The sequence below is a fragment of the Gracilinanus agilis genome, chromosome 1, assembly GCF_016433145.1.
Source record: "Gracilinanus agilis isolate LMUSP501 chromosome 1, AgileGrace, whole genome shotgun sequence".
Lineage (NCBI taxonomy): Eukaryota > Metazoa > Chordata > Mammalia > Didelphimorphia > Didelphidae > Gracilinanus > Gracilinanus agilis.
Genome location: NC_058130.1, coordinates 501,066,796 through 501,091,488, shown reverse-complemented (window position 1 = coordinate 501,091,488; position 24,693 = coordinate 501,066,796). Strand labels below are relative to the sequence as shown.

The window sequence follows — 24,693 nt, the reverse complement described above, 5'->3', positions numbered from 1 at the left end:
CACTCTTCCACCTAGGAGCCAATACTCAGAAGTTGAGGGTTAAAAACAAACAAAAAAAAAAAACACTTCTGCCTTGGAATTGATACTAAGTATTGGTTCTAAGGCAGAAGAACAGTAAGAGCTGGGCAGTGGGGGGTTGTCACTTGCCTGGAGTTACTCAGCTAGGAAATGTTTAAGGCCATATTTGAACCCAGGTCTTTCTGACTCCAGGCCTGGAATCCATCTATTGAGCCACCTAGCTGGCCCCTCTTCCTACAAATTACATAGTACAGTCTCATTTTACAGATAAAAGTGTTGGGAATGGAGGGAAGCCATAAAGTACCATGTAGCCTACAGTACTGTGGACTGCTGGAGGTTGTCCACTGTTTCTATGGGAACCTGCTTTTTGTACTATAGGTGAGAAAGGAAAAGAGAACTTGAACTCAGTTGAGGATGGTGTTGCTGAGAAGATTCCCTTATTTCACTACTGTCCCCTGTATCTAGAACATGAGAATGACTCTCAGTCCTTGGAAGTGGTAGCTTACCTAAATCACTGAAAACTTTAAAGCACTATACAAATATCAGCTATTATAGTCTTGAGAATTTAATTACAGGCCATCCCTTTAACCAGTATTTATGGAATGCCCACGTGCTATCCGCTGGGTGCTGTGTGGAATGCAAAGTCTAAGATCTGTTCCCAATGTTGCTAGAGCCTAAGCCTAACAGGGTCAGAGGCTGCAGACATAAATATTGCAGTACAAGAAGAAATGTACAAGAGATGTGACTCCTTAACTCAGGGGAAGAGGGAAGAGCAGGTTTGGCCGGGATAGTAGGGAATCATCCCTGGTTTTAGGAGGAAGATGGCATTTGAAGTGGTTTTTGAGTCAGAGGATCTAAGCTTACCTACAAGTTTCCTTGTGGTAAAGTGGAGGAGTAGCGTCACAGATTACAACCTCTGAAGTTCCACTTCTAAGTAATTCTGAAATAGTACAAATGATAATTTAAAGACCCTATACCCAGGGGCTGACAAAAAAAGAAATACTGGCTTGGAGTGAGAAGCCTTAAGAAAGTTCCTGTAGTTCCAGTTTTCCTCCTTGCTCCTGCCTTTTCTCTGGCCCATGCTTTGGGAACTGCCTGGGATTATTGGCCGCCCACGATACTCCGGGGTAAAAAAGAGAGGCGAAGAGCTGTGCGGAGGCGGGAACTGCCTCCGAGGATCGCGGGGAACCTCCCGGGCGCCAGGGGGCGCAAGGCCCTACGCCGCGTGTCTTCTCCCTGGGACGGGGACGCCGCCGGCCGTTACCTGAGGCCGCATAGGTTGTTGGAGGCGGAGGAGCTGTCACTGGCTGAGACTCGTGGGCGGACGCGGCGGTACCCTTGGCGGGAGGCTCCCTAGAGCCCACTGGGGCTTCTTCCTCCCACAGTAAGAGTCCGCCGGGGTTCCCAGAGAGGCAGAAATTCGATAGCAGCAACCCGTGGGCCAGGCCTGGACCTACTTGGAGGGCAGTAGGGCGCTGCTTCTGGGGTCCCGGACTCAGGCCCGGGTGCTGTAGCTGCCCGGCGCCTTGGGCAAGGGTGCGGCCGGATTTGTTGTAACTTGGTTGCTTGACAACGCTCGCCGGGGCTTCTTCCGGAGGCGCAGGTGCGAGTAATGTTGTCGATTGTGGCTGCAAACTCTGGCCCCATCTGATTTACTGACTGACAGACACACCGACCAACTGACCATCCGGGGTCGCTTGGAGGACTGAGCCTAGTCCGTTCTTTCTGCCGTCTCAGAGGCGACCCTGGGCAGCGCAGTGGGTGGGGGGAAACTCGACCAACGCTCCGCTGGAGAGATCACTGGGATTCTTCCCTTGGGTTTAAATATTGAAAAGGGATGGCTTTGGAAAGGTTCCTTACTGGTAAGCGCATTTTTTATCCCCTCGAAGATTAGATACCATTAGGAAATTTTAGGTCTTCCAGCTTGTCCAGAAGACTATGAGGTTCCAGTAGCAACACAGGGATCTGTGAAAACCAAATGATTCCAGAGCAACTGTTCTTTTATAAAAGTAGCAGAACGTGTAGGTAAGGAGGAAAGCAGTATTTGGTTTGTATCATAGTAGGGATGGAATTAAAAAAAACTTGATGAAATCCACAAGTTTGGAGGAATTCTTAAGCAGTTTATGGGGGTTGTATTAAAATTTGGAGACAGCCTTCCAAAAGGTAATGAATTCAATATGGGATGTTTTTCCAGTAAGTGGGTGGGGAGCAAATTTTACATCGACTGCATGGTATAATTAAAGGTGCATTGTGCCATAAATGAGGAAACCGTATTTTATTAGCTCTGTGTAGTCTTTAAGCTGATGATAACCTGAAGGCCTTGATTTTCTCATCTGAAAATGAAGTTGAGACTAAATAATCTTTAAGATCTCAGTTCTGAATTGCTGTAATTTCAAAGTTGTGAATATCATTATATGGAAATGTTTTTGGACTTTTTATCTTGCTTTTTGCTAACACCTTGGAAACTGGGAATAAAAATTCAAAGTGACCTTGACTAGGTTTTGTCTAAAAATCTCTGTTAAAATGCTGTTGGAGATATTTCAAAGCTGCTTCAGAATGTGGCAAATAGAAGTGTCTGTTATTGAAAGTGCTCTACAGAAGTACCAGATCATATAGTAGGTATTCAGGAAAAACTTAACAGGGAAAAATAATTCCTTTATTGGCTCAATATATTGGGTGCCATTTTCCTAAAGTATAAAATATTCTTTACACTGGTATCTAATACCTTCCTTACTATGTCTCCAAACTACCTTACCAGAAAGAGTTCTGAATCTGGAGTGACAGAATCAGAGTTAAATTCTTGGCTCTGTCATTTACTCTCTGTGGGACCATGGGCAAGTCAGTAACCATTTTGGAGTTCCCTCATCTGTAAAATGAGAGGGTTAGATTAGGTGATCTGTAAAATTTATTTCAATTTCTACAACTGTGATCCTATTTCCCTTCACTGCCTCTCAAACTAGGTAAATTGGACTATTCCCCCATCTGTAATCCTGATGCTTCCTTCCTTCTTGCTGGGGCTGTTTTCCATACCTAGACTGTATTATGTCTTTATCTCTGTTGAAATCTTTCTCTTTTAAGGTACAGCTCCTCAGCTTTTTTGCTTAGATTTTAAAGTCTGTCTTTATCCTTCTCAAAAGAAATCCCTTTTCTCATCTCTTGTATTGTACTTATTTGTATCCTATATTCATTTGTGAGTAAGTTTCAAGCTCACAAGGGCAGGACCTGTGTAGTTTTTCAACTTTTTAAAAAATCCTATTGCTTAGCTAAATGCATTGCAGATAGTAGGTATACACAGTAAATATTTGAATTAAGTAGAGTTCTTTATGACTTCATTAAGATATCTTATGCACCAATTCTTTTAAATAGAATGGAGTCTTGTATAAGTTTCGTCCAGGATTGTTTCAGGAGTATGGCCTTGGAACTAGAGTGACATGAAACTGTGCCAGTATATTTTCTGAAGCTGATTTGAATATTATCTGCTAGCTAGTAGAAATTTGTCTCTTTTCTTACTCTCTAAATCTTCACCTCCAATTAGGGGGTGAAGATTTAGGGGGTAAGAAAAATCTTTAAAACAGTCATTCAAAGTTGAAGAAACAGTTTGAGAGGATAAGGGACCTGTCCTAGGTCACATGGTAGTAAGTAACAGAGACTATGATTCAAATTAAAGTTCTCTGACAACAAATTTGTGTTCCTTTGTCCAAAGGTAACTGCTTTTGCCATTACCTTTCTTTCCTGATACTTCAGCTCTTGAAATGTCTATGATTTTATTAAAGCGGGTACTTCAAACACTGATATGATCTGAAATGTTTCTATAATGTACTGCCACATCTTCAAGAGTTAATCTGATTGAGAAATTCATGACTGTATGTCCCACATGGACATAGATTTTTCCTTAACAGTATATATAAGAGTTCATTGTTGAGACCATATTCAAAGCCTTTCCAGGGTGGTTAGACATTTCAGAACTTATGCTCTGTTAGCAGAACCTTTGAGAGAAATCGTGGCACCTGCAAACTACTATGAGGAAAATCAAAGTAGAATTTTTGTGAAGCTCTTTTATAATATATAGTTATTTCAGTTAAAAATATATTGCATATAATTTTAATTGAGGAAAGAAATGTAATATCCAACTGATAGCATGAGAATGTCAGAACTTTAGGAAGTTGGGAATTATAGATATGTACAGATATTGATTGTTATAGCTTTAATTTAAATTCTATTTCATCAAAACCTTGGTGTAATTAAAAAATTATTAAGCCTGATGGCCCCATATTTTTCTAAATTAAAATGAAAAGATTTGAATACTTTGAGTTTTCTTTAAAAAGTTTTGATTAGTCTATATGAATTAATGCATTTTGATTTTGTATGTGATTTTTTTTACTTGTCTTACAAAATATAGGATAGATGATATCTTGCTTTTATATTAGTAGGGATATAAAATATATTATGATTATAAAATTTCTCCATATGTTGGTGAGTTAAGTTCTAGTCACTAATTTGTGTCTGAGGCTTTATTTGCAGATATAGTTTATGTATGGGTGACTATGGAGATAAAGATAATAGTTTATATTTGTAGAGCACCTGACAGTTTCATAATGCTTACATTATGTCATATGATCCTTTCAACATCTAGATAGGTAGAATAAATTTAATCCTTATTTTTATGAATGAGGAAGTTGATGCTCAGAAAAACTAAGTGAACTTGTCCAAAGTCCCATATTTAGTGAATGACAGAATTGGGACCCAAATCCTGGTTATTTTATTTTTAGTTCCAGGATTCTTTCTTTCCATTATATCATGCTGCCTCTTAAATAGGAGATTTTTGTGAAAGGAGCTGAGAAAAGTAGCTGAACAGATTTCTCTTAAAATAATTTAGTTAAATTATTAGAATTATAAACTAGCCTGCCTCTTTTTCTGATCATCTTTTTTCTTATTGATTTCTTATTCAGCTTTGCCCTCCTGTTTTCATTGATAATATATTAGAATTGGTTTACTTCCACTGCATACCTTTCCATTGCCTTTTCTGTCACCTGTAATTTTGATTCTCTAGAATCAAATGGCTTCTGATTTGAAGCCATAGAACAGAAAAATATTGTTGCTGAAAAGATGGTCTGTTGTATTAGGAGGTAGTCTTGGTTTGTTGGAAGGTTTGGATAATTTCTTATATTTTTCTCACTTCTAGTCCCATAGTTTGCAAACTTTTTTTTTAAATATTGTACCCCATTGGCAACATTTTTTTGGTGCACAACTCCAGTAGATACGTATTTATTTATAAAATACGTAAATGTACATGTACTGTGGTAACAGAGAAATTAAAAAAGGATGAGATAAAGAAGAAATAATATTTTATCCTAGAGTTACTAGAGAGTCATTGCAGTGGAGTACTGAAATGAAATGGTTAGATCTGTGTTTTAGGAAAACCATTTTGATAGCTGTGTAGGACATGGATTTAAGAGGGGGAGAATCTTGAGGCCGAGAGGATAGTTAGGAGGCCCCAGTTGAGAAGGGGTGGAGCACTTCAGTAGGTTGCTTTAGAGAGAGAAAGAGCAGATTTGAGAAACATAGTGGAAGAAGAAACAATAAGACTGGCTCTTGATTGGATATACGGGGTGAGAGAGTGACGCTGAAATTTCCAAATGAAAAGGTGGATGGGATAAATTCAGAAGAATTAGGAAAATTCAGATAGAACTGGATCTTAGAAATAGTTTAATTCAGATTTGCCTATTTTGACCTGGAGCACAGAATCTGCTACCCTAAGGGCATCTGCTTAAATCACAATGTAATCTGGTACCGGTGGGTGTGGCAATGTCTGGGGACAAATGTGCTTTTGGTCTGTGCAACTCTTGTTGTGAGTGCCTGGGTTTCAGGTAAGGATGGGCCTTCTACTCATGTTGGAGAGAGGTTGGTTGTTTAGCCATGGAAAGGCAGCAATAGGAAGAGGAATAGTTAGGGGACTGTTGGATAGATAATATATAAAAGGACACAAAAGCCTTCAGGGGAAAGTGGATATGAACTATCTTCTCATATTCATTGGTCCACATACCCTTTTTATTCTTTAAACCCTTACCTTCCCTCTTAGAGTCAATATTATGTATTGGTTCCAAGGCAGAAGAGCAGTAAGGGCTAGGCCAGTGATGGCAAACCTTTTAGGGATGGAGTGCCGGGCCCTGCCTCCATCCTCCATCCTACCCTCTAGACCAGGGATGGGCAATATCTGCCATATTGGCCATATTTGGCTCCACCTCCCAACCAACCAGTCCGGTCAGAGCCCCAGGATGTGCCCCAGGGGGCCCTTCAGCCCCCGGCCCATATTCCAGCACCTTCCGCCTTTATCCTCCTCCTTCCCCAGGCGTTTATGGCACTCACGGCCAAAAAGGTTGCCGACCATTGCTCTAGACTGAGTGTCATAACTGCCTCCCCTGGCCCTCAGAGATAGAGTGTCACCCCCCCCCCCCAACCCCTGTGTCTCAACCCTCCCCCCCACAGGGAGGGAGGAAGCACAACCATTGGGTTGTTGAGCTGAGGGGTGGGTGGTGAGTGCTCCCTCCAGCTATGTGCCACCCTGTTAGCTATGCTCCCCTCAAACCTATCTCCTTTCTAACCCTACCTCGGGAATCACCTTTGCCACAGTCTGTGCTGCACCCTTATGCAGTTTGGGAGCCCCCCTCCCCCCTCCCCCCTTTTCTCGATGTGGCTGCTGGGCAGAGGGGCTAGGGAAGTGAGCAATGTCCACAGGTGCATGTTGTGAGCCATAGAGAAATAACATAAAATGTGAATCTCATCAGATCCAGCTGTAGCTGATGGTTATAACTACTTTATGACTCTTTTCATTAATAAAAGTTTTGCTGTGTAATAAATCACTTCAATTTAAAAGAAAGTGGTGAATATGTGGGAGGCCAATAAGAGAAACAACCTCAAATGGATAGAAATCCGAGACTCCTCTTTTGACCCCTTTTTTGATCCACACCTTTTCTTATTGAAAAGTATTGTAGCCTTGTTGGAAAACTTTGGGTTCCTAGCAAACCAACAGTCAAGAGGTTAACATTCTCTCCCTTAGTCAGAAATCCAACTGCTTGGTTTCAGATAGTCAAGGTCAAAAATTCCACCTGGAGGGGCTATCCATCCCTGAGAAAAGTATTCTCAGACTTAGCTTGCTGATAATCTGGTGCTGAAAGTCCAGCCTGGTTCTTATCTTCACCTTGAAGCTTCTGAAGCCTCTTTGTATTGTCTAAGTTGTAATGGCATTTCTGCACATCCATAAATCTTTCTTTGTGCTTTTGGGTGAAAGGGAGTTTGAATTTCATATATAATAAACTTGTGACTCAATGGCACTTCTGAGAAGCAGCTATGAGTTAACAGTCAAGATTGTCTCCTGATTCTTTCTTTATCAACTAAGCAGTCCTTATCAGATTATCTGGAGATGTTGGATAGCTTTCTACAGGTGCATGGAGAGGGGAAGGAGAACAGTTCTGCTCAGAGTCCCTCTGGCTTTCTAGTAATGAACTCTGATGGGCGTCTGCAGATGTGCCCATAGAGAGGGCTCTGTGTGCCCTTTCAGTACACATGCCATAGGTTCTCCATCATGGGGCTAGGCAATGGGGGTTAAGTGACTTACCCAGGGTCACACGGCTAGGAAGTGTCTGAGGTCAAATTTGAATCCAGAACTTCCCATCTCTAGACCTGGTTTTCAGTCCACTGAGCTACATAGCTGCCCTTCCCACCCTCCCACCTCATACCCTTTGTGGTCATCCCATAACCTCTAGTTTAGAGACCAGTGTTCCTACTCAAGTCTTTTAATTAAAAAAATGTAACTTTCTTTTTTTAATGAAAATGAATTTTTTTCAGTCTGATATACCTCATTCCTCATCAAAAACAAAATAAAAACATAACCCTTGTAACAAATACGCACAGTCAAGCAAAACATTCTCAAATTCCTATCTTAGCATGCATGGAAAACATGCTTCCATGGCATGGAGGAGAAACACCTTTTTTGGAGAAGAGTCTTTAAGGCCAAATGCTTTTTTTGTAATTAGACAATAAACCTAACAAATTGTTGTATTTTCTACACATCTCAGGCAGTATGAGTCGAATTTTTTCTTGTATTAATACCATCTCTGATTTTTCTGCATTTTTTTTTATTTTTTTTTCTCTTCTACATAGTTTAAAAAAATTGGTTCCTGAATGCCTTAAAAATTGTGTTGCTTCAAGTTTGGACTTGTGTGTATTTGTTTGGGACCTTTAACCCTTGTGAATTCATTAGGAGGTCATTTTTACTTTCTTATACAGCACAGTCATTATTGATGAGAATAGAATCCTTCAAAAATTTTGGCAAATTGGTACATTCCATATTTATTTGTTTACTTGCCATCTCTATAAATGTAAATGGAGGTGATCTAGCAAAGTTGGGTCTCTTGCTAAACTTTTTTTCCAATTACATGTAATTACAATTTTTAACATTTGTTTTCTAAAGTCTCAGGTTCCAATTCTTTTTCCCCCTCTCATTTCTCCTCCCCAAGACAGTAAGCAATTTGATCTAGATTGTACATGTGAGATCATGCAAAACATTTCCAGTTTGGTAATGTTGTAGAAGTCTCATAAAATTATAAAGAAAATAAAATGAAAAAATAGTGTGCTTTAATTTATATTAGTTCTTTATCTTTTTTGTCAATTTTTTTCCAAATAAAATTTTTTCTTCTTTTTCCCACTTCTTTCTCCCAATGGAAAAGGAAAAAAAACAAAACCAAAAACCAAGTAAGAAATATGTATAGTTAATAAAATAAATTCTTGCATTGGTTATCTCCAAAATACTATGACTTAATCTGCAATGAGTCCATCACTTTTGTCAGGAGGGTAGGTGGCATCATGAGTCTTCTGGAATTGTGAAAGGTCATTGTATTTCTCAGAGTCTTGAAGTCTTTCAAAGTTTTTGTCTTTACATTAAATATTGTTATTATATAAATTGTTCTTTTCATTTCCCTATGAATCAGTTCATATGAGTTTTCCCAAGTTTCTCTGAAAGCATCTCCTTCATCATGTCTTCAAGCACCTTATACTATCATATTTGGTACCATACCTTGTTTGGCCATTTCCCAAATGATAAGCACGCCCTCAGTTTCCAGTTCTTTGCTACCAGAAAAAGAGCTGATATTTACTTTTGCACATGTGCGCGCGTGTGTGTGTGTATGCACACATGCTCTTTTTCTTTAATCTTTTGGGGGTACATATCTAGTAGTAGTATTTCTGAGTCAAAGGACATGCAGAGTGTAATAGATTTTTGTGGATAATTTCAAATTGCTTTCCAGAATGGCTGGAATGATTTACAGTTCTATCAACCTACCTGTTTTCCCACAGCTCCTCCAGCATTTGCCATTTTTCTTTTTTGGTTCAACTTTGTCATTCTAATGGATATGAGATCTAATACCAGAGAGTCATTTAAATTTTATATTTCTCTAATTATTAGTAGTTTAGAGCATTTTTTAAATCTGTGTTGATAAATTCGAATTTCTTCCTCTGATCATTTATCAGATGGAGAATGACTCCCTTTCTTATAAATTTAAATCAATTCCTCTCTTAGAAATGAGACTTTATTTTACTTTTTTATTCAGCCCCTTCTTCTTTCTACACAGTAGAAGGCATCATCTGGCAAACATCTCTCTCTTTCTAGATTATGTCTTTTGTGTAGAGACCATTATCTTATCTAGTTTCTGCCAAACTGCTTTCTAGTTGTTTGAGCAATATTTACCAAGTAGTGATTTATCTCAATAGCTTAGATCCAAATTTTGTCAAATACAAGATTACTATAATCTCTTACTGCTGTTTGTTGTATGACTTCTGTTCTACTGATTTACCTTTTTATTTCTTAGCTAGTACACAGATAGTTTTTATAATTACTGCTTTAAAATACAGTTTAAAATCTGGTACTAGACATCTATGCTTTGCTCTCCTCCCCACCCCCCATTCTGCTATTCTTGATCTTTTGCTCTTCAAAATGAATTTTGTTGTTATCTTTTTTAGCTCAAGATAATTTGATTGGGATGGCATTGAATAATCAGCAGATTAATTTAGGTAGGATTGCCATTTTAATGATATTGGCTCTCTCCATTGATGAACAATTACTATTTTTCCAGTTATTTAAATCTGACTTTATTTAAGCATAAAAAGTGTTTTATATCTGTGTTCATGTAGTTCTTGGGTTTGTTTTGGGAGATATATTCCCAGCTATTTTATTCTCTCTGTGGTTATTTTAAATGGAGTGTAAGAATTTAAAATTAGGTTTTTATGCTAATATGAGAATTCTAAGGTAATATTGTGGTTGCTGATTTAAAATATTATAGCTCAAGTGTATATTTGGAATTGGGAACATGCCATTTAAAAGTATGTTATATATTTCCTACGGACACGTAGAGACTTTGAAACTACATTTCCCATGATTCCTCATGGCAAACAGGAAGTATGATGATGTAAGAGAGGGGATAAGTCTCCTGGGTGAGGAGGAAGTCGTCCTCTTAGCTAGCAGGCTCGGGAGGATGCGAAAGGTAAAAATGGCTGAGGCAGTGTGAATTCTTACAGGCACGTGGTCTAATGATTTTATCCCTATCAGCATGGCTTTAATTAAACTACTAATTTCTATTATTATATCAGTCTTTATCATTTTTAATTGTAACACAAGTCAAAATGACTTTTAGTAGCATTTATTTACAAAAAGATGGAAAGAGTGAAAAATAGAGAAATAAAAGAAGAGAGTAGAGAAAATATCACACTAAATGTTGCTCTGGTGTCCAGCTCAGCCCCAACAGGGCTCATTAACCCTCTGCCAGCGGACCTGGTGGTGTCTTATGCAAGGGTTCCACCTATGCAACCTCCTCCAGGAGAGGAAGGCCTCTCCAGAGCTAATCTTTCCAGAAGCCAGGAAAGGAAGGCCAGCTACTCATTTACTCAAGATGAAATCCAAAGGAGAAGATCCAGGAGCAGTCCTTCAAGAAGCAGTCCAAGAGCCAAAGTCAAGGTCCCACCTCCAAAAGCCAAGTCACCAAGAGGAGCTCTAAGCCGAAGATCCCTGGACAGGAAGCTCAGGACTTTTAGAGTTCTTTTTCCATGTCACTTCCTGTCCCTTCCTCTCTTTGCATGGGCCAATCACAGTTTCCAAATTGCCTAGCACTGCCCAGGGGGCAGTGTCTGTGGGATCCATCCCTCATCCTCTGAGGGTGTAAACTCTTATCAAAAGATTCACAAGTTTCTGACTGAGTTAAAAGGGTGGAGCTCTCTAAGCAACTTGTGAATTCTCTTTCTTGATGGCTAATGAAGTATTAAGTAGGGGTTTCTTGCTTGTTTAACTCAAATTAGACAAAATGAATAAAGACTTCCCTTTCACAGGAGTATCCCTTTCTATATTTTCTGGCAAGACTTTGTTAGTAATATGTGAAAATGCTAATGATTTATTTGGATTTATTTTATGTCCTGCTCCTTTACTAAAATTATTGGTAATTTCAACTAACTTTTAGTTGAATCTCTAGGATATAGAATCATATCTTTGCAAAAAGATAGTTTTATTTCCTCTTTGTCCAGGCTGATTCTTTCAAATTTTCTTCTCTTATTGCTATTTCTAGCATTTCTAATAACATGTTAAGTAATATTGGTGTTAATGGGCAAGAAATTAGATTTTATCAGAGAAACTTATAGAAGAGATTCTCCCTCCCCACTTATTTGCTTAAATTTTTTTTTCCTGCATTGGTTTTGTTTATAACTTTTAAATCAAATATATCATCACAACTGTGCCTAAGCCTACCTTTTCAGTTTTCATTATAAACCCCAGAGTCTTGCTATATGGCCCTTATTATTCCTCAGATATCTTATATTGGTACCTTTGCAGTCTTTCTCCTTAGAGCTCAGAATATGCTCTTCTTTGAGAATCATTTTCAGGATTCAGATAAAACTCCATTTTCACAATGAATCCTTTTGCTCCAGCTGCTAATTACCCCCTCCTAATACTTTCCTAGGCTTCTTTCAAGTCTTAACTGAAATCCTACCTTCTACAAAAAAGCTTTTCCAATTTTCCCTTGATACTGTTATCTTCCTTCTGTTGATTATATCCAATTTATTCTGCATATACTTATTTGTGCATTTTTGTTCCCATATTGTTTCCCTTGTTAAACTTTTTTGAGAGTAGAAACTATTTTTTTTGCTTTTCTTTGTATCTACCCACTTGCCTGACACATACATAGCAGCTACCTGAATAAATGCTTATTGACTGACTTATTAATTCTTTATATGCACCATAGAGACATATTTTATTTCCTTTTATAGAATACAAGATTCTTGAGGGCAGGGACTATTCCATTTTTGTCTTTGTGTCCTCAGCACCTAGCACCAATGCTTTGTATATTGTAGATGCTTTATAAATCCTTGTGAATAGATCTTCTTATAAGATTAGTAGTGATAACTGACATTTACATATTTGAAGGCTTACAAAATCTTTTGTGTATATTATTGCTATCAGTGCCTCAACTTTTCATTTGAACTTTTGAGTGATAAATTTGTATTACTTATGGTTATAAAATAATATAGTAAAGATGTGTATATTTATAGAGATGTATTTCATTAATATATAATTTATTTATTGTTAGAATCTGAAGGATGGCTGATAATTTAGATCAGTTTATTGAAGATCGAAAGGCTAACCTGGTAAAAGACAGAGCTGAATTGGAAAATGACCGTTCACATATGGATATAAAGGTAGTATGACAATATCCATCTCTGTTTTTATGTGGCAGTTTTGTTGTTCAGTGTCTGTTTTGTTACCAAGTTAAAAATAGTTCTGTTGGAAGTATGAGGAAATTTAAAAGTAAACCAGGAAATTTTCAGACAAAATTCTCAATTATAAGTGTAAGTTGATAAACTGAAATAATCCCATATATACTGTTGAAGAACAAAATTAAAAGTTGTTTTGAAGCTTAAGTGGTGAACTATTATAGTTAAATTTCTTTCAGTTATAAAACATAGTAAGCAGACAAAACCTTTGTATTAAGTTGTTTGTGATATTGTTAAAAAGTTGTGATAAAAATGATTTGAAAATATAAGATTAAAAAAGTCAACCTTATGGATTTAGTGTGATTACCCTTAGGCATTAAAAATTGATTGAAAAATATTTTATTACAAAGTTTTGTTTAAATTGAGGAGTTCTATTACAATTGTTAAAAGTTTGAGAAAAAAACTGGATTCTAGTATCCTCAGTCCTAAAGGGTGGATTTATTTACTCAAGTTTTAGGAGGCTGAACTTAACTCCTTCATTGCTTTGAATGCCAATGTTTCTGACTTTTCATAGATAAAGTTGTTAACATAATGTTTCATAAAAGTAATGATGTGGGGAACTACTAATGACTACAAATAGTTTTTGAGTACCAAAAATTTGTAAAAAAAAAAAAACATTTTTTATTATCTTATATTTTAGGATTTTTTTTTACTATATTGGCATCTTTAAAGCAATTTATAGAATTGGCAAAAATGAATCTTTTAACAGATTTCTTTTCAAAATTTTTTATGACATCTCAGATTTAGAATTACATTACAGTATTATTTCAGGATACAAAGATAACTTTTGTCCTACTCTCTGTGAATTACAGTGATAGTTGTGTAATTTGTAAATACTGAAGAGAAATAATTTGATTCATAGGATAGCTGACTCTGTGGATATGCAAGGTATCTTATAACAAAATTTTATAGTACAATAAACACAAATGATTAAAAGGCATGATATTAGTTCATAATACTTTAAAAAAATCACAGTATTATTACTACTTATTACAATATTGTAAATATATTTTGGTAATTGCAGCTTAAACTTTATCATTATCACATCATTATTCAAATATTTAATATAAAAAATGAAGCATTGCATTAAAATATATTGAATATTTTGTGATTATTTCCCTTCCTTCTTTCTTAAATGGTTTGCTTTCTCCCCACCAGAGCAATGCTATAGAAAAGCTTTCAGAAAACAGCAAAATATTAATCTCCATGGCCAAAGAAAACATTCCACCAAATCGTCAAGAGAACAAAGGTTCTTTAGGTATGTTGTTTAAGTGCATTAATATTTAAGAAATTGTTAGTATCTAGTCTAGTTGGTATGAGGTTTGCTTTTTTAGCTGTGTGTGTCATTTTTGAATTTTAGTAGTAACTCTTTCCCTTCTAGTATTTTTTTTTTTTAAACCCTTACCTTCTGTCTATTGGTTCTAAGGCAAAAGAGAGGTAAGGGCTAGGCAATGGGGGTTAAGTGCCTTGCCCAGGGTCACACAGCAAGGAAGTGTCTGAGGCTGGATTTGAACCTAGGACCATCTGTTTCTAGGCCTGACTCTCAATCCATGGAATTACCCAGCTTTCCCCTCTTCTAGTATTCTTATAGTGCAATCTCCATATAAAATATGGATAGCTAGGTGGCACACAGATAAAGTACTGGCCCTGGAGTAAGGAAGACTCCACTTCCTGAGTTCAAATGTGATCTTGGACACTTAACTTCAAACTTTGTTTTCCTCAGTTTCTTCATCTGTAAAATGATCTGGAGAAGGAAATGGCAAACCACTCACTCTCTTTGCCAAGAAAACCCCATAAGGGGACATGAAGAGTCAGCTACAACTGAAAAATAACACAACAATAGCATATAAAATAACATCTTTTTACTTAATGTGTTGTTAGCTTTGTTTTAATTTATTAACATCATAGCCAGTATTAGCTTCTATAACAATCATAGAGTATTATAACATTATAAATAGAATAGTTCTTTTTCTTTATTGAAAAAATGAGTAAATACACAAGGTTTTTTTTCCCCCATTTAAAAATCAAAGAAATAATCATGCCTTATAGTATATTACTAGATGATGGAAAGATAACATTAGTAACTGGAAATTATATTACATTATGTGTACATTAAATTTTCCCATATCTTGTAATAAAATTAATAGAACTATTAATAGCATTATCTTAATCATGTTTATGTCATTATTTTCTTTGTGCTAGAATAACATAGTAGATAATGAAAAAGAGATAGAGGTAGGTCTGAAGTCTGTAAGACTTGAGTTCAAATGTGACTGTAGACACTTACTGGCTATATAACCTTAGGTGAGTCACTTAACCTCTATTTGCTTTTTCCTCAGTTACAAAATAGGGATAATAATAGTACCTACCTCCCTGTGTTATCGTAATTATCAAATGTGATTATATTTATACAGTGCCTAGCACATAGTAAGTACCATGTAAATGTTAGCTATTATTGTTACTATTATTAATATTATTTTGATTGTTTTCTGAAAAATAATTTTATATAGCACTTAAAATTTGCTAAGCACTGTGCATGCATAATTTAATTTATTCAATTGATTATTGAACAGTTGAGATGAGGTATTTAGAGACAGCACCTATTTAATTTAACAGAACATATTTTCTTTTATGAATATATGTATAAATGCGAATGTGTAAATGTAAATTATTTTAAATGCTTTAAAAAATTATTCTGAAGAGGCTAAGTATAAATGGTAGTATTATTATTTCATTATCATGAGCTAGAGCTGCAGTAATGATGCCAAGACTTAGTCCTCAGTTTAGATCAGACTCCATGATTGAAGATCATCTCTCACCCCATATCTAATTTCTGAGACTAGACATGCCATCATTATAAGAAGGAACTGGCAAGAGACAAGATAGTCTACTTCTTTCCACTGCTATTGGCATTACAACCAAAAAGATTCTGCTGTTTTTGACATCATATTCATGTGTAGATAGTATTATTTATTTTTCAGTCTTTTAAAATAAAATTTAAGAAATGACTTCAAAATGTATTTATGAGATTTGGGGCAAAAATATGAGATGAAAGGAACAAATATATATATATGTGTATATATATATATATATATATACACATAAATAATATGTAACTATCACAAAGTGTGAACCACAAAGTAGCCCATATAAAGGAAAAATTTATATTAAATGATGATATTTAGCATACAACTGTTGCAAAATAGGAAGGTAATATATGTTTGCTAATGACAATTCCAATTGTTTAATTTAATTTTGATCATTTAATTTTCAGCATCCTTTCTATAGTTAATTCTTTAATACTTATAAAATTAAAAAAAAATCTGAATCTGAACTTGTTCACCAAAAAGAGCCTTTCCATTTACACAGCAGAATACAAAGAAGATTTTATTTGAAACTGTGAATTTGCCATGCATATACCAGTGATGGCAAACCTATGGCGCTGGGTACCAAAGATGGTCCTGAGAGCACTCTCTGTGAGCACTCCCCTCCCCTCCCCTCCAGTTCGTTACTAGAAAGACAGAGACACTCTGGTGGAGTTGCTCTCCTCACCCCCTCTACACTCACTGAGGACATTCCTCACTTCACCAAACCCTCCATCTAGCAGCCCAATGGGAGTGCTTCCTCCCTTCCCTGTGTGGGGTTGAGGGCATACCCAGCATGTGGTGGTGGGGAGGGGCATGGCATGTGGGCTGGCGGGTGGGGCGGGCATAGCACTCGGTCTGGGGGGATGGGGGAGGGGCCTGACACTCTGTCTCTAAAAGGTTTGCTATCACTGGCATATATCATGATATTTTTTAAAAGTACATATTAAATTTCACTATATTTTTTCAAAGTTATCCTGCTATCTGTCCTTGCATCTAAATTTCCTTCTAAACTCTCACGTGTATTTTAAAAAATCTTTCATTGGCGCCTTTTTAAAAAAAATCACTATTGCTAATTCCTACTTCTCCATTCCCCTAGTAAATTAAAAGCTGAGAGAATTTTTTTTAAAGCCTTTATAAGAAATAAGTATAGCTAAGCAAAATGAATCTATACAGTGGCCATGTTCAAGAAGATTTCTTTCCCTTTCTGTACCATGAGCCCATCCCCTCTCTATTAGGAGGTGATTTGTGTACTTTCTTGAGGGACCTGACTGGTCACTTCTTTGACCAGAGTTCTAAAGTATTTCAGAAGTAGTGGTGTTCTTCTGCAAATTCTTGTGCTATTCCTGCTTACTTGACTCTGAATCATTTTGTGCTGCTGAAGATTCTCTGAAATAGGTTTCTTTTGTTCTTTCTTAAGACATTCATATACTACGGTTTGTTTGCCTATTCTCTAATTGATAGTGACATCCATAGCATTTCATTCTTTTTTCCCTTTCCTTTTCCTCAGTTGCTTCAGGATCAGGACATTTATTATGCTTGTAGCTATTCCCTCCCTGATATTATCTTTGAAGCTGGTGGGGTGGGGGTGTTTATCTTTGTTGGTTTGGATGTATTTCTTTACTTAATTCTTGGAAGGGTCTTTTGTGTGTGTTGTGTATGTGAGAGAATTCAACCCTTTTTTGTCCATTTCAAATAAGCATGAGGTTTATTTGATGCTTGCTCCCCAATCCCTTCCTCCATGTTTGCATACTCTTTTTCTCATATTTGAAGAATAGCTTCATCCTCTCTATATTGCTTCTTTTGCCAGTCTAACTCCAGATCTTCTGTTTTTCATCTTTAACTTCCTCAATACCATGTGAAAACTTTAAGGTTAGAAAAATAGCATTTGTTCTTCCCTTTTATAATGTTTGCACTATATCATGTAACTATCCCTTCCATTTGCTCAATTAAATGTAGCTTTCTTTGTTTCTTTCAACTCTGGTATTTATTTCAGAGTTCCTAGTCAGGTTTAGCCTTTTTTTTTTTATTACAAATGCTTTAAAGTCATTTATTCTGTTTAAAATTCCATTTTTTCTCCTGTAAGATTATATTCATCTTTGTGTGTTGATTCTTATTTTAAGCCTCTTAACTTTTTTTTGCCTTTTGGAATATTGTATTCAGGATTCATTTGTAGTATTAGCTTCTAGGTTTCTATGATCCTGAATGTGATTGCTTGGATCTTGAATGCCTTTTTTTTGGAATGCTTGCAATATTGTGGTTTTTTTTTTTTTTTTAATGCTGGATTTTGGCTATGATATTCCTGGGATTTTTCCTTTGGGATTCCTTTCAGGAGATGGTCAGTGAATTCTTTACTTTGGCCCCAGATTCTAATAGATCCAGGGGCTTTTCATTTGTGATTTCTTGAAGTATGATATCCTTCTCTGAAAATGCTTCAGAGTCTGAAAAGGAGGATTCTGCGAAAGACCTACCAGCTATTGAACAGCCAGTTGAAGTGGAGGACCTCAAAGCTAAGAAGGAGGCAAAGCTCTATTAAAAAATGATGCTTGTTAAATTCAGTGGCTCATAACTTCAAAAGTGTGATTAGTCTATTCAAAATAAGCTATACTGTTATAATGCATAGTGGAGAACTGCTTCTATAGTGCTGACCTCTGCATATAATTTTTTTAAAAAGGCCCTTTTAAGTAATTACAAAGTATTTGTTTTCAGATGCCATGGATTATAATTTTTATGGGCTTGATTATATCCATTTTTATAAAATATAAGATTTGTGTGATACCAAAACCATTTCACATTGTCATCATCTATCCTCTAATTAATCCCTTCTCACTTTTTTTTAGTCTCTTCTAATAAATTATGTGGGGAAAATTGTTGAGCTTTTTAGTCCTATTTTGTGGATATTACTGTTTTTGACAGCTGTTATTATGTTCCATTTTTTTGGGGCCCCTAATTGTTTTCCTTTATAAGACTTACCTTGATAATGTGATGTTGCATTTATGAGAAAAAATACCCCTTTAATACCTTAATACTTTGATGTAGTAGAACTGATCATCATGGACATTTCTCCAGGGTTTGATATTATATAATAATAATTATTATTAGCTGGTAAAAAAATGAACCATTATTTTTCTTTTTTCTAGCTCTAGTATTCTTGGGCCCAAAGGTTCAGATAAACACTGTGCTAGCCTTGTTGAAGGAGATTTTTAAAAAAACAAGTAATTCAAAATACAGTGTATTGCATAATGTCACACCCTTTGTAGTAGTAAATTATATGACAGAATTAAGTGGTTCAGGGAAATAAACAGAATTAATTTCTTTTAAGAAGAGTGATAGCAAAATTAAAACTGGTTGAGTATTTTTTAAGTCAGGGGAGAAAAAAGAAAAGAGAAGCATAAAAAATAGTCCCCAGTTGTGCCAGAATCTGTGGCTACAGACTATAAACCTCTATAATCTATGTCTACTTTCAATGAATATGCATGCTAGACCTTAAGGAGTTGAATTTTAGATTATTTCTCTTTGACCTTTTTTCCAGATCATTTAAAGTAAATAATATATCTTGCATTTTCTTCTATTCTTCAGTCTTTTTTGTCATTTTTTTTACTTTCTCATGGAATCAATCATTGATTTATGTTTTGTCTGGTCTAGTTTTAGAGAGTCTGTTACCTTGGTAAGGTTAATGTGCTGTTACTTTTGCTCCTTCCAATTGTTTTCTCTGGTACTTTTGTTTCAATTTTTTATTTGTTTATCTCTTCTCAGCATTTATGTAGATCTTGTGGAAAATCCATTTTTTTTTCACTTGAAGTCATTGTTTGTGGTTAACTTTCTTCTTTTGAACCATCTTTAGATCTACTACAATTTTTTATTCTAATTGGGCTTCTTTGATTTACTTATCTCTTTAGTGTTGGTTTCTGAATTGGGTGGAGTGGTTGGTCTTATTTCTGGGTCCCCGTTGGCTTCTGTGTTGGTCTCTATCTCTTGAGGGTAGGCCTGTCTCAATCTTTTAGGTTCAGAGGAGGTGCATCTTCAGGCCTCTCCCTGGAATCTCAGGGACAGAGTCCAAGAACCTTAGAGCTACTAGATTCTTGGATGCTCGTGTCTTATGAGCATTTCTTACTTCTTTGAAGTATGCTATAGGCCTTTCTCCTACCCCACTTCTGCCCTGGGGCTTTCTGGGGCCCAGGGGTAGCCGGGTTCTTGCTGCTTTTAGCAGCTGTTTGTGAGAATTTGATATTTTGTCTTTTATTCCCAAGAATTTGTACAAGCTTTCTTCCAGAATTCATTCTGACTCTCAGAATCCTTATCTTCCTTCAAAACTCTGCTTCCATGCTACTTCTTTTGAATCTTTCCCTGATCCCACTAATTTAATGTTTTTTCTTTTCAGTCACATCAGTCACATTGTCTCCTCCTTATAGAATGTAAAAACTCCTTGAGGGTAGGAGGAGTATTTATTTTTGACTTTTTATTTCTAGTGCCTCCTTAGTGCTTTGTTCATAGTAGGCTTTTAAAAATGTTCTATTGGATTGAATATAATGCCTATGTGAAAATATAAAATTTTTTTGAAAAATGCCAGTTATCCCTTAGAAATGATTTTATACATTAATACTTCATATTGATTTTAATCCATAATTACCAATACTAGTATTTATTTGGTCATTTGTGAAACTTCAGCTCTGAACTCCTTTGGGGTCATTGATGTTTTACTTTGTGAAGTGTCATCACTACAACTGACCATAAAATGACCCTTAAACATTACTTACTACTAGAACTATCAGAAGACAACCATTGAATTAGTAGGTCTCTATATTTCTTTAGATCATTAAGCAAATTTAGCATGTCATAGTTACTGTTTAGCTTAAAATGCTAAAACAGTTGGAAAAATTAAACTTATTTTACAAAGTTTTAATTTTATTTAATACTTATAAGACTATTAATAATTAATAGAGTTCCTCAAAAATAATGTCTTAAATAGGTGAAAGGCAACTAGAACTGAAAAAAATAACAGCATTATAAGTAGCATTTTAATTTATCTTAAAAGACAATCTTGATAAATGAAAATAAACTTAAAGTAACCTATTAAATAAATGTTAAAATAAATGTAACATTGCCAAATATAACACTTGTACTTCTCTGAAAGCTGTGAATAGTTTGTTTACTCTTCCCTCTATGAGCTAGCTAAGCCCCCTTAGCCTATAGAGCCATTGTACAACAAAGTCTTTATTGTGATCATCCATGCTGAGGTAGTTAATTTTAGTTCATGATTATTTGTGTTACATTTTGGTGAAGACTTACCTAAATGCAAAAATAAACATTTTTAAAATTTTATTTTCCCCTATTTTGGATGAGATTCAGAAGAAAACGTTTTTTCTCCCTCTATTTTGCTAGATACTAGTACTTCTACAAAAGGAGGGTTAGTTTTCTTGGTTTAAAAGGAAGGCTGATGACTAGTCAACAAAAAATGGATAGTTAATGCTTTTTTGTTAAGGAAGACTTTAGACTCTTGAAAGAGAATTATTAGCAGTATGGACAAAAAGGTGTTACCTTAGGGCAGTGATGGTGAACTTTTTAGAGATGGAGTGCTAGGCCCCGCCCCCAGGATGAGTGCTGTGCCTGTCCCCCCAGCCCCCACCCCAAGTGCTGGGCATGCCCCTCCTCCCTTTTCCCCTTATCCCAGAACAAGAGAGGGAGAAAATGCTCCTATTGGGCTGCTGAGGGCTGGGTGATGTGAAAAATGTCATCAGGCACAATGGAGAGTGGGGAGGGGAGCAGCTCCTCCTGAGTAGTCTTTCTAATAATAGACTAGAGGGGCTCAGAGGGCTGTAGCGGGGAGGGAGAGTGGCCACTTACCCACAGAGAGCATTCTGCCTGGTATCTTTGGCACTCATGCCATAGATTCGTCATCACTGCCTTAGGGAAATGTGTTTTTGTTTTTATAATACTCAATTTAAGGGGATAGGAGATAATATATGAGTAGTCCAACTATAAACACAATAAAATAATAATAAAGAAAATTGGATAGTACATGTTACAGAATGTATTGTTTAAAAATCTGTAAAAACCAGCTAGCATCCATTGTTATTTATAGCTCTGACTAAATTTCTGAAATGTTTCTGTGATGTAATAAAGCAGCAATATGTCACGCCTATGACAAATCCTCATTCTTTATTTGCATTGTGAAGAACAAGACAGAAATAGTGATATCCACGGCAACACATACACTGAAGCTAGTTATCTTAACTATATAGTTCTTGTTGGATTTCAAAAGGAAAATCTATTTTGTTAAAAATGAAAATATTTGAAATTATATTTTTTTATCTAATAGGACCAGAGAAAGAGGGAGAACCTTCAAAAGTCTAAAAAGAAGTCATCTGTTAATTATGTTTGACAGTGTCTCATAATAAAAATTAACATTTGAAAAGTATGTAAACTAATTTAAAAGCTCACTTAAGTGAATGTTAAAAAAATCATTTTGAAGGAAATGTTTTGTTTCTGTGAAATAGTAATTTTTCAAAGCACTGGTTTAACTTTATCTTAAGATGAAGTTGCTGAAGACTATAAGTATAATTTCTAAGAAAAATGTTAACAAATGTATTTTTGTACATTCCCCTTCCAAAAAAATACATGCTGATTACATATCCTTCTAGAACTGGAACTAGGCAAACTGAAATTCTTAAGAGTTTTCTTGGACAGAAATGATAGTCAAATTAGATGACACTGAATGCAAAGTCCTTTGGTTTATTTTTGTCAACTTAATTATATGTAATTCAAAGAGGAAAATAATTGAGGCTTCCTAATATTCAAAATTTTAGTGTATAGTTGTAGACTTTCTTTTCTAATCTGTTTTATTCTGTTGAGTGCATTGAAAGTGAAATTCTATTGCTTAAGTGGTTGGTAAACACTTTATATTTTGCAGGGATTGACTATGGATTGAGTTTACCACTTGGAGAAGACTATGAAAGGAAGAAACATAAATTAAAGGAAGAACTTCGACAAGATTACAGACGCTATCTTACTCAGGTAAAGATTCTTTTAATAAAGATGGATATTAAACTTCAAGATGGCAGCAGTAGAATGAGTTTAAAATTTCTGAATAAGATTTCTTTCATCCAAAAATATTTGAATGTTCACTTGGCAAAACATAAGTGCTGAGTGCAATTTGCAGAGTTTAGTCATTCACATAGATGGCAATGAAAAACTGAAAGCACAGATATGGAAGAAAAAATTGAAGAGAGAAAAAATAGTAGAAAAAATCAGAGGCAATGGAGAGAAAGTACACATTGGGGAAGTTTTGGATACCAATGAGTACTTGTAAGTTCACTTATTTCTGATACAGAGTAGTAGATTATAGTTTTGAATGAGATGCTAAATCTTTTTTTTAAATTTTTTTTTTTTTAAGCCCTTAACTTCTGTGTATTGGCTCCTTGGTGGAAGAGTGGTAAGGGTGGGCAATGGGGGTCAAGTGACTTGCCTAGGGTCACACAGCTGGGAGGTGTCTGAGGCCGGCTTTGAACCTAGGACCTCCTGTCTCTAGGCCTGACTCTCAATCCACTGAGCTACCCAGCTGCCCCCTGAGATGCTAAATCTTGAACACACATTTCCTTTAAAATATGATGTTTTGAAATAACATAATTTTTCATGATAATTATTGACTCATTTTTGATTTACATTAACAAACTTCTTGTTATAAATTATTTTCTGTCTTAAAATAGTATAGTAAACATAAGTAGTCATAGAGTTATTTAGTTACTTAACTGTAGAATTTTTGGCCTTATTTTTCACCTATTTTATTGAATATAAACTTTTTAATATGCAATTTGTTGACTAACTTATGATACATTGAAACTAAAAAAATATCAAAACAAGCCTCTTTTAATTTGTAAGATGTTAAGCTTTATATATTTGTAAAATAATCTGAAATAAGATGTTTTCATTTCTCCCAGGATATTCAATTTATCTCAGCTGTAACATAGCTCTTTATTTTAATTAAAATGCTATTTTTGCATATGAATGTGTTATGAGTAAGATTAGATTAGCTAGTTATTAGGTATTGATTATATATTGATTAGGAAGTACCTAGCAGGAAGGAGCTGGAGCTGGGAATTCCAGGTTGGAATGAAGGAGGAGGAAGTCTATCTGTGCTGTGTGTGGACTCCATTAGTGGTAGGCAAAAACTGTTGCCAGCCTGGGAGACCTCAGAGCAAAGGACACCTTGCATCCTGTTTTCCCCTGGGAACAAGAGAAGAGGACAGTAAGATTAGATTAGCTAGTTATTAAGTATTGATTATATATTGATTAGGAAGTACCTAGCTTAGTTCCTGAGACAACTGTGAGGCAGAAACCCAGAGACTCCAGTATAGCTCCTCTCTGGGTTTCTGCCTCACACCTGGAACCTGCCAGGTTTGAGTACAGCTGGGGCTTTTGTGGCTTTGGGATTTCATGTGAACTGGAACTTATTTATGGAAAATTATTCCTATAAGTATAGTATAAGTATGTTATAATAGCTCATTTAATGGAACATAAGTAGCTAGTGTTTCTCTTGCATATTTGAGGGAAAGAAGTAGGTAAGTAGGTAAAAAAAGTAGGTTAAAAAAAAATCAACTCATTGCTAGTAATTGAAACAAACTTACTTTTATGGTATGACACCATGAGACTTACTATACAGATCCTTTATGCTCACATATTTTTTCTACCAGTAATTGTTGATAGGTCTTGGCTCACCAGTATACATCATTGTTTTTCCATTGCCACATCCTTCTTGAAACCTTGATTCACCTACCTCTGCTTGTTTAAGAAAATGAAAACTTGTCCCCCTTCTTAATTGCTTTAGGACAACACACAAACCGTTTTATGTGTATTTTTTAAGGTTTCAGTAATAAATACTAATGGAAAACAAAGAGGACATTTAAAATAACAGTGAGCAGATTATAAATTTGTAAGCTTTCATAGGTAATCTTAGTGTGTTATGTTTAAATGTTCAAGAACCTGGCTTTCTTAGTTTCTTCTTTTC

General features: G+C 35.7%; 1 protein-coding gene across 1 annotated transcript in view; it reads left to right on the top strand.

The window, feature by feature from the left end:
* The first annotated feature begins 1,801 nt into the window (after positions 1–1,801).
* CSPP1 (centrosome and spindle pole associated protein 1) overlaps positions 1,802–24,693 on the top strand; it is a 123,767-nt gene continuing 100,875 nt past the window's right edge. Inside the window, exons 1-4 of the mRNA XM_044665951.1 lie at positions 1,802–1,880; positions 12,642–12,750; positions 13,984–14,083; positions 22,600–22,703. Coding sequence (XP_044521886.1) covers positions 12,652–12,750; positions 13,984–14,083; positions 22,600–22,703 — 303 coding nt within the window. The 5' untranslated portion in view covers positions 1,802–1,880; positions 12,642–12,651. The remainder of the gene's footprint in view (positions 1,881–12,641; positions 12,751–13,983; positions 14,084–22,599; positions 22,704–24,693) is intronic.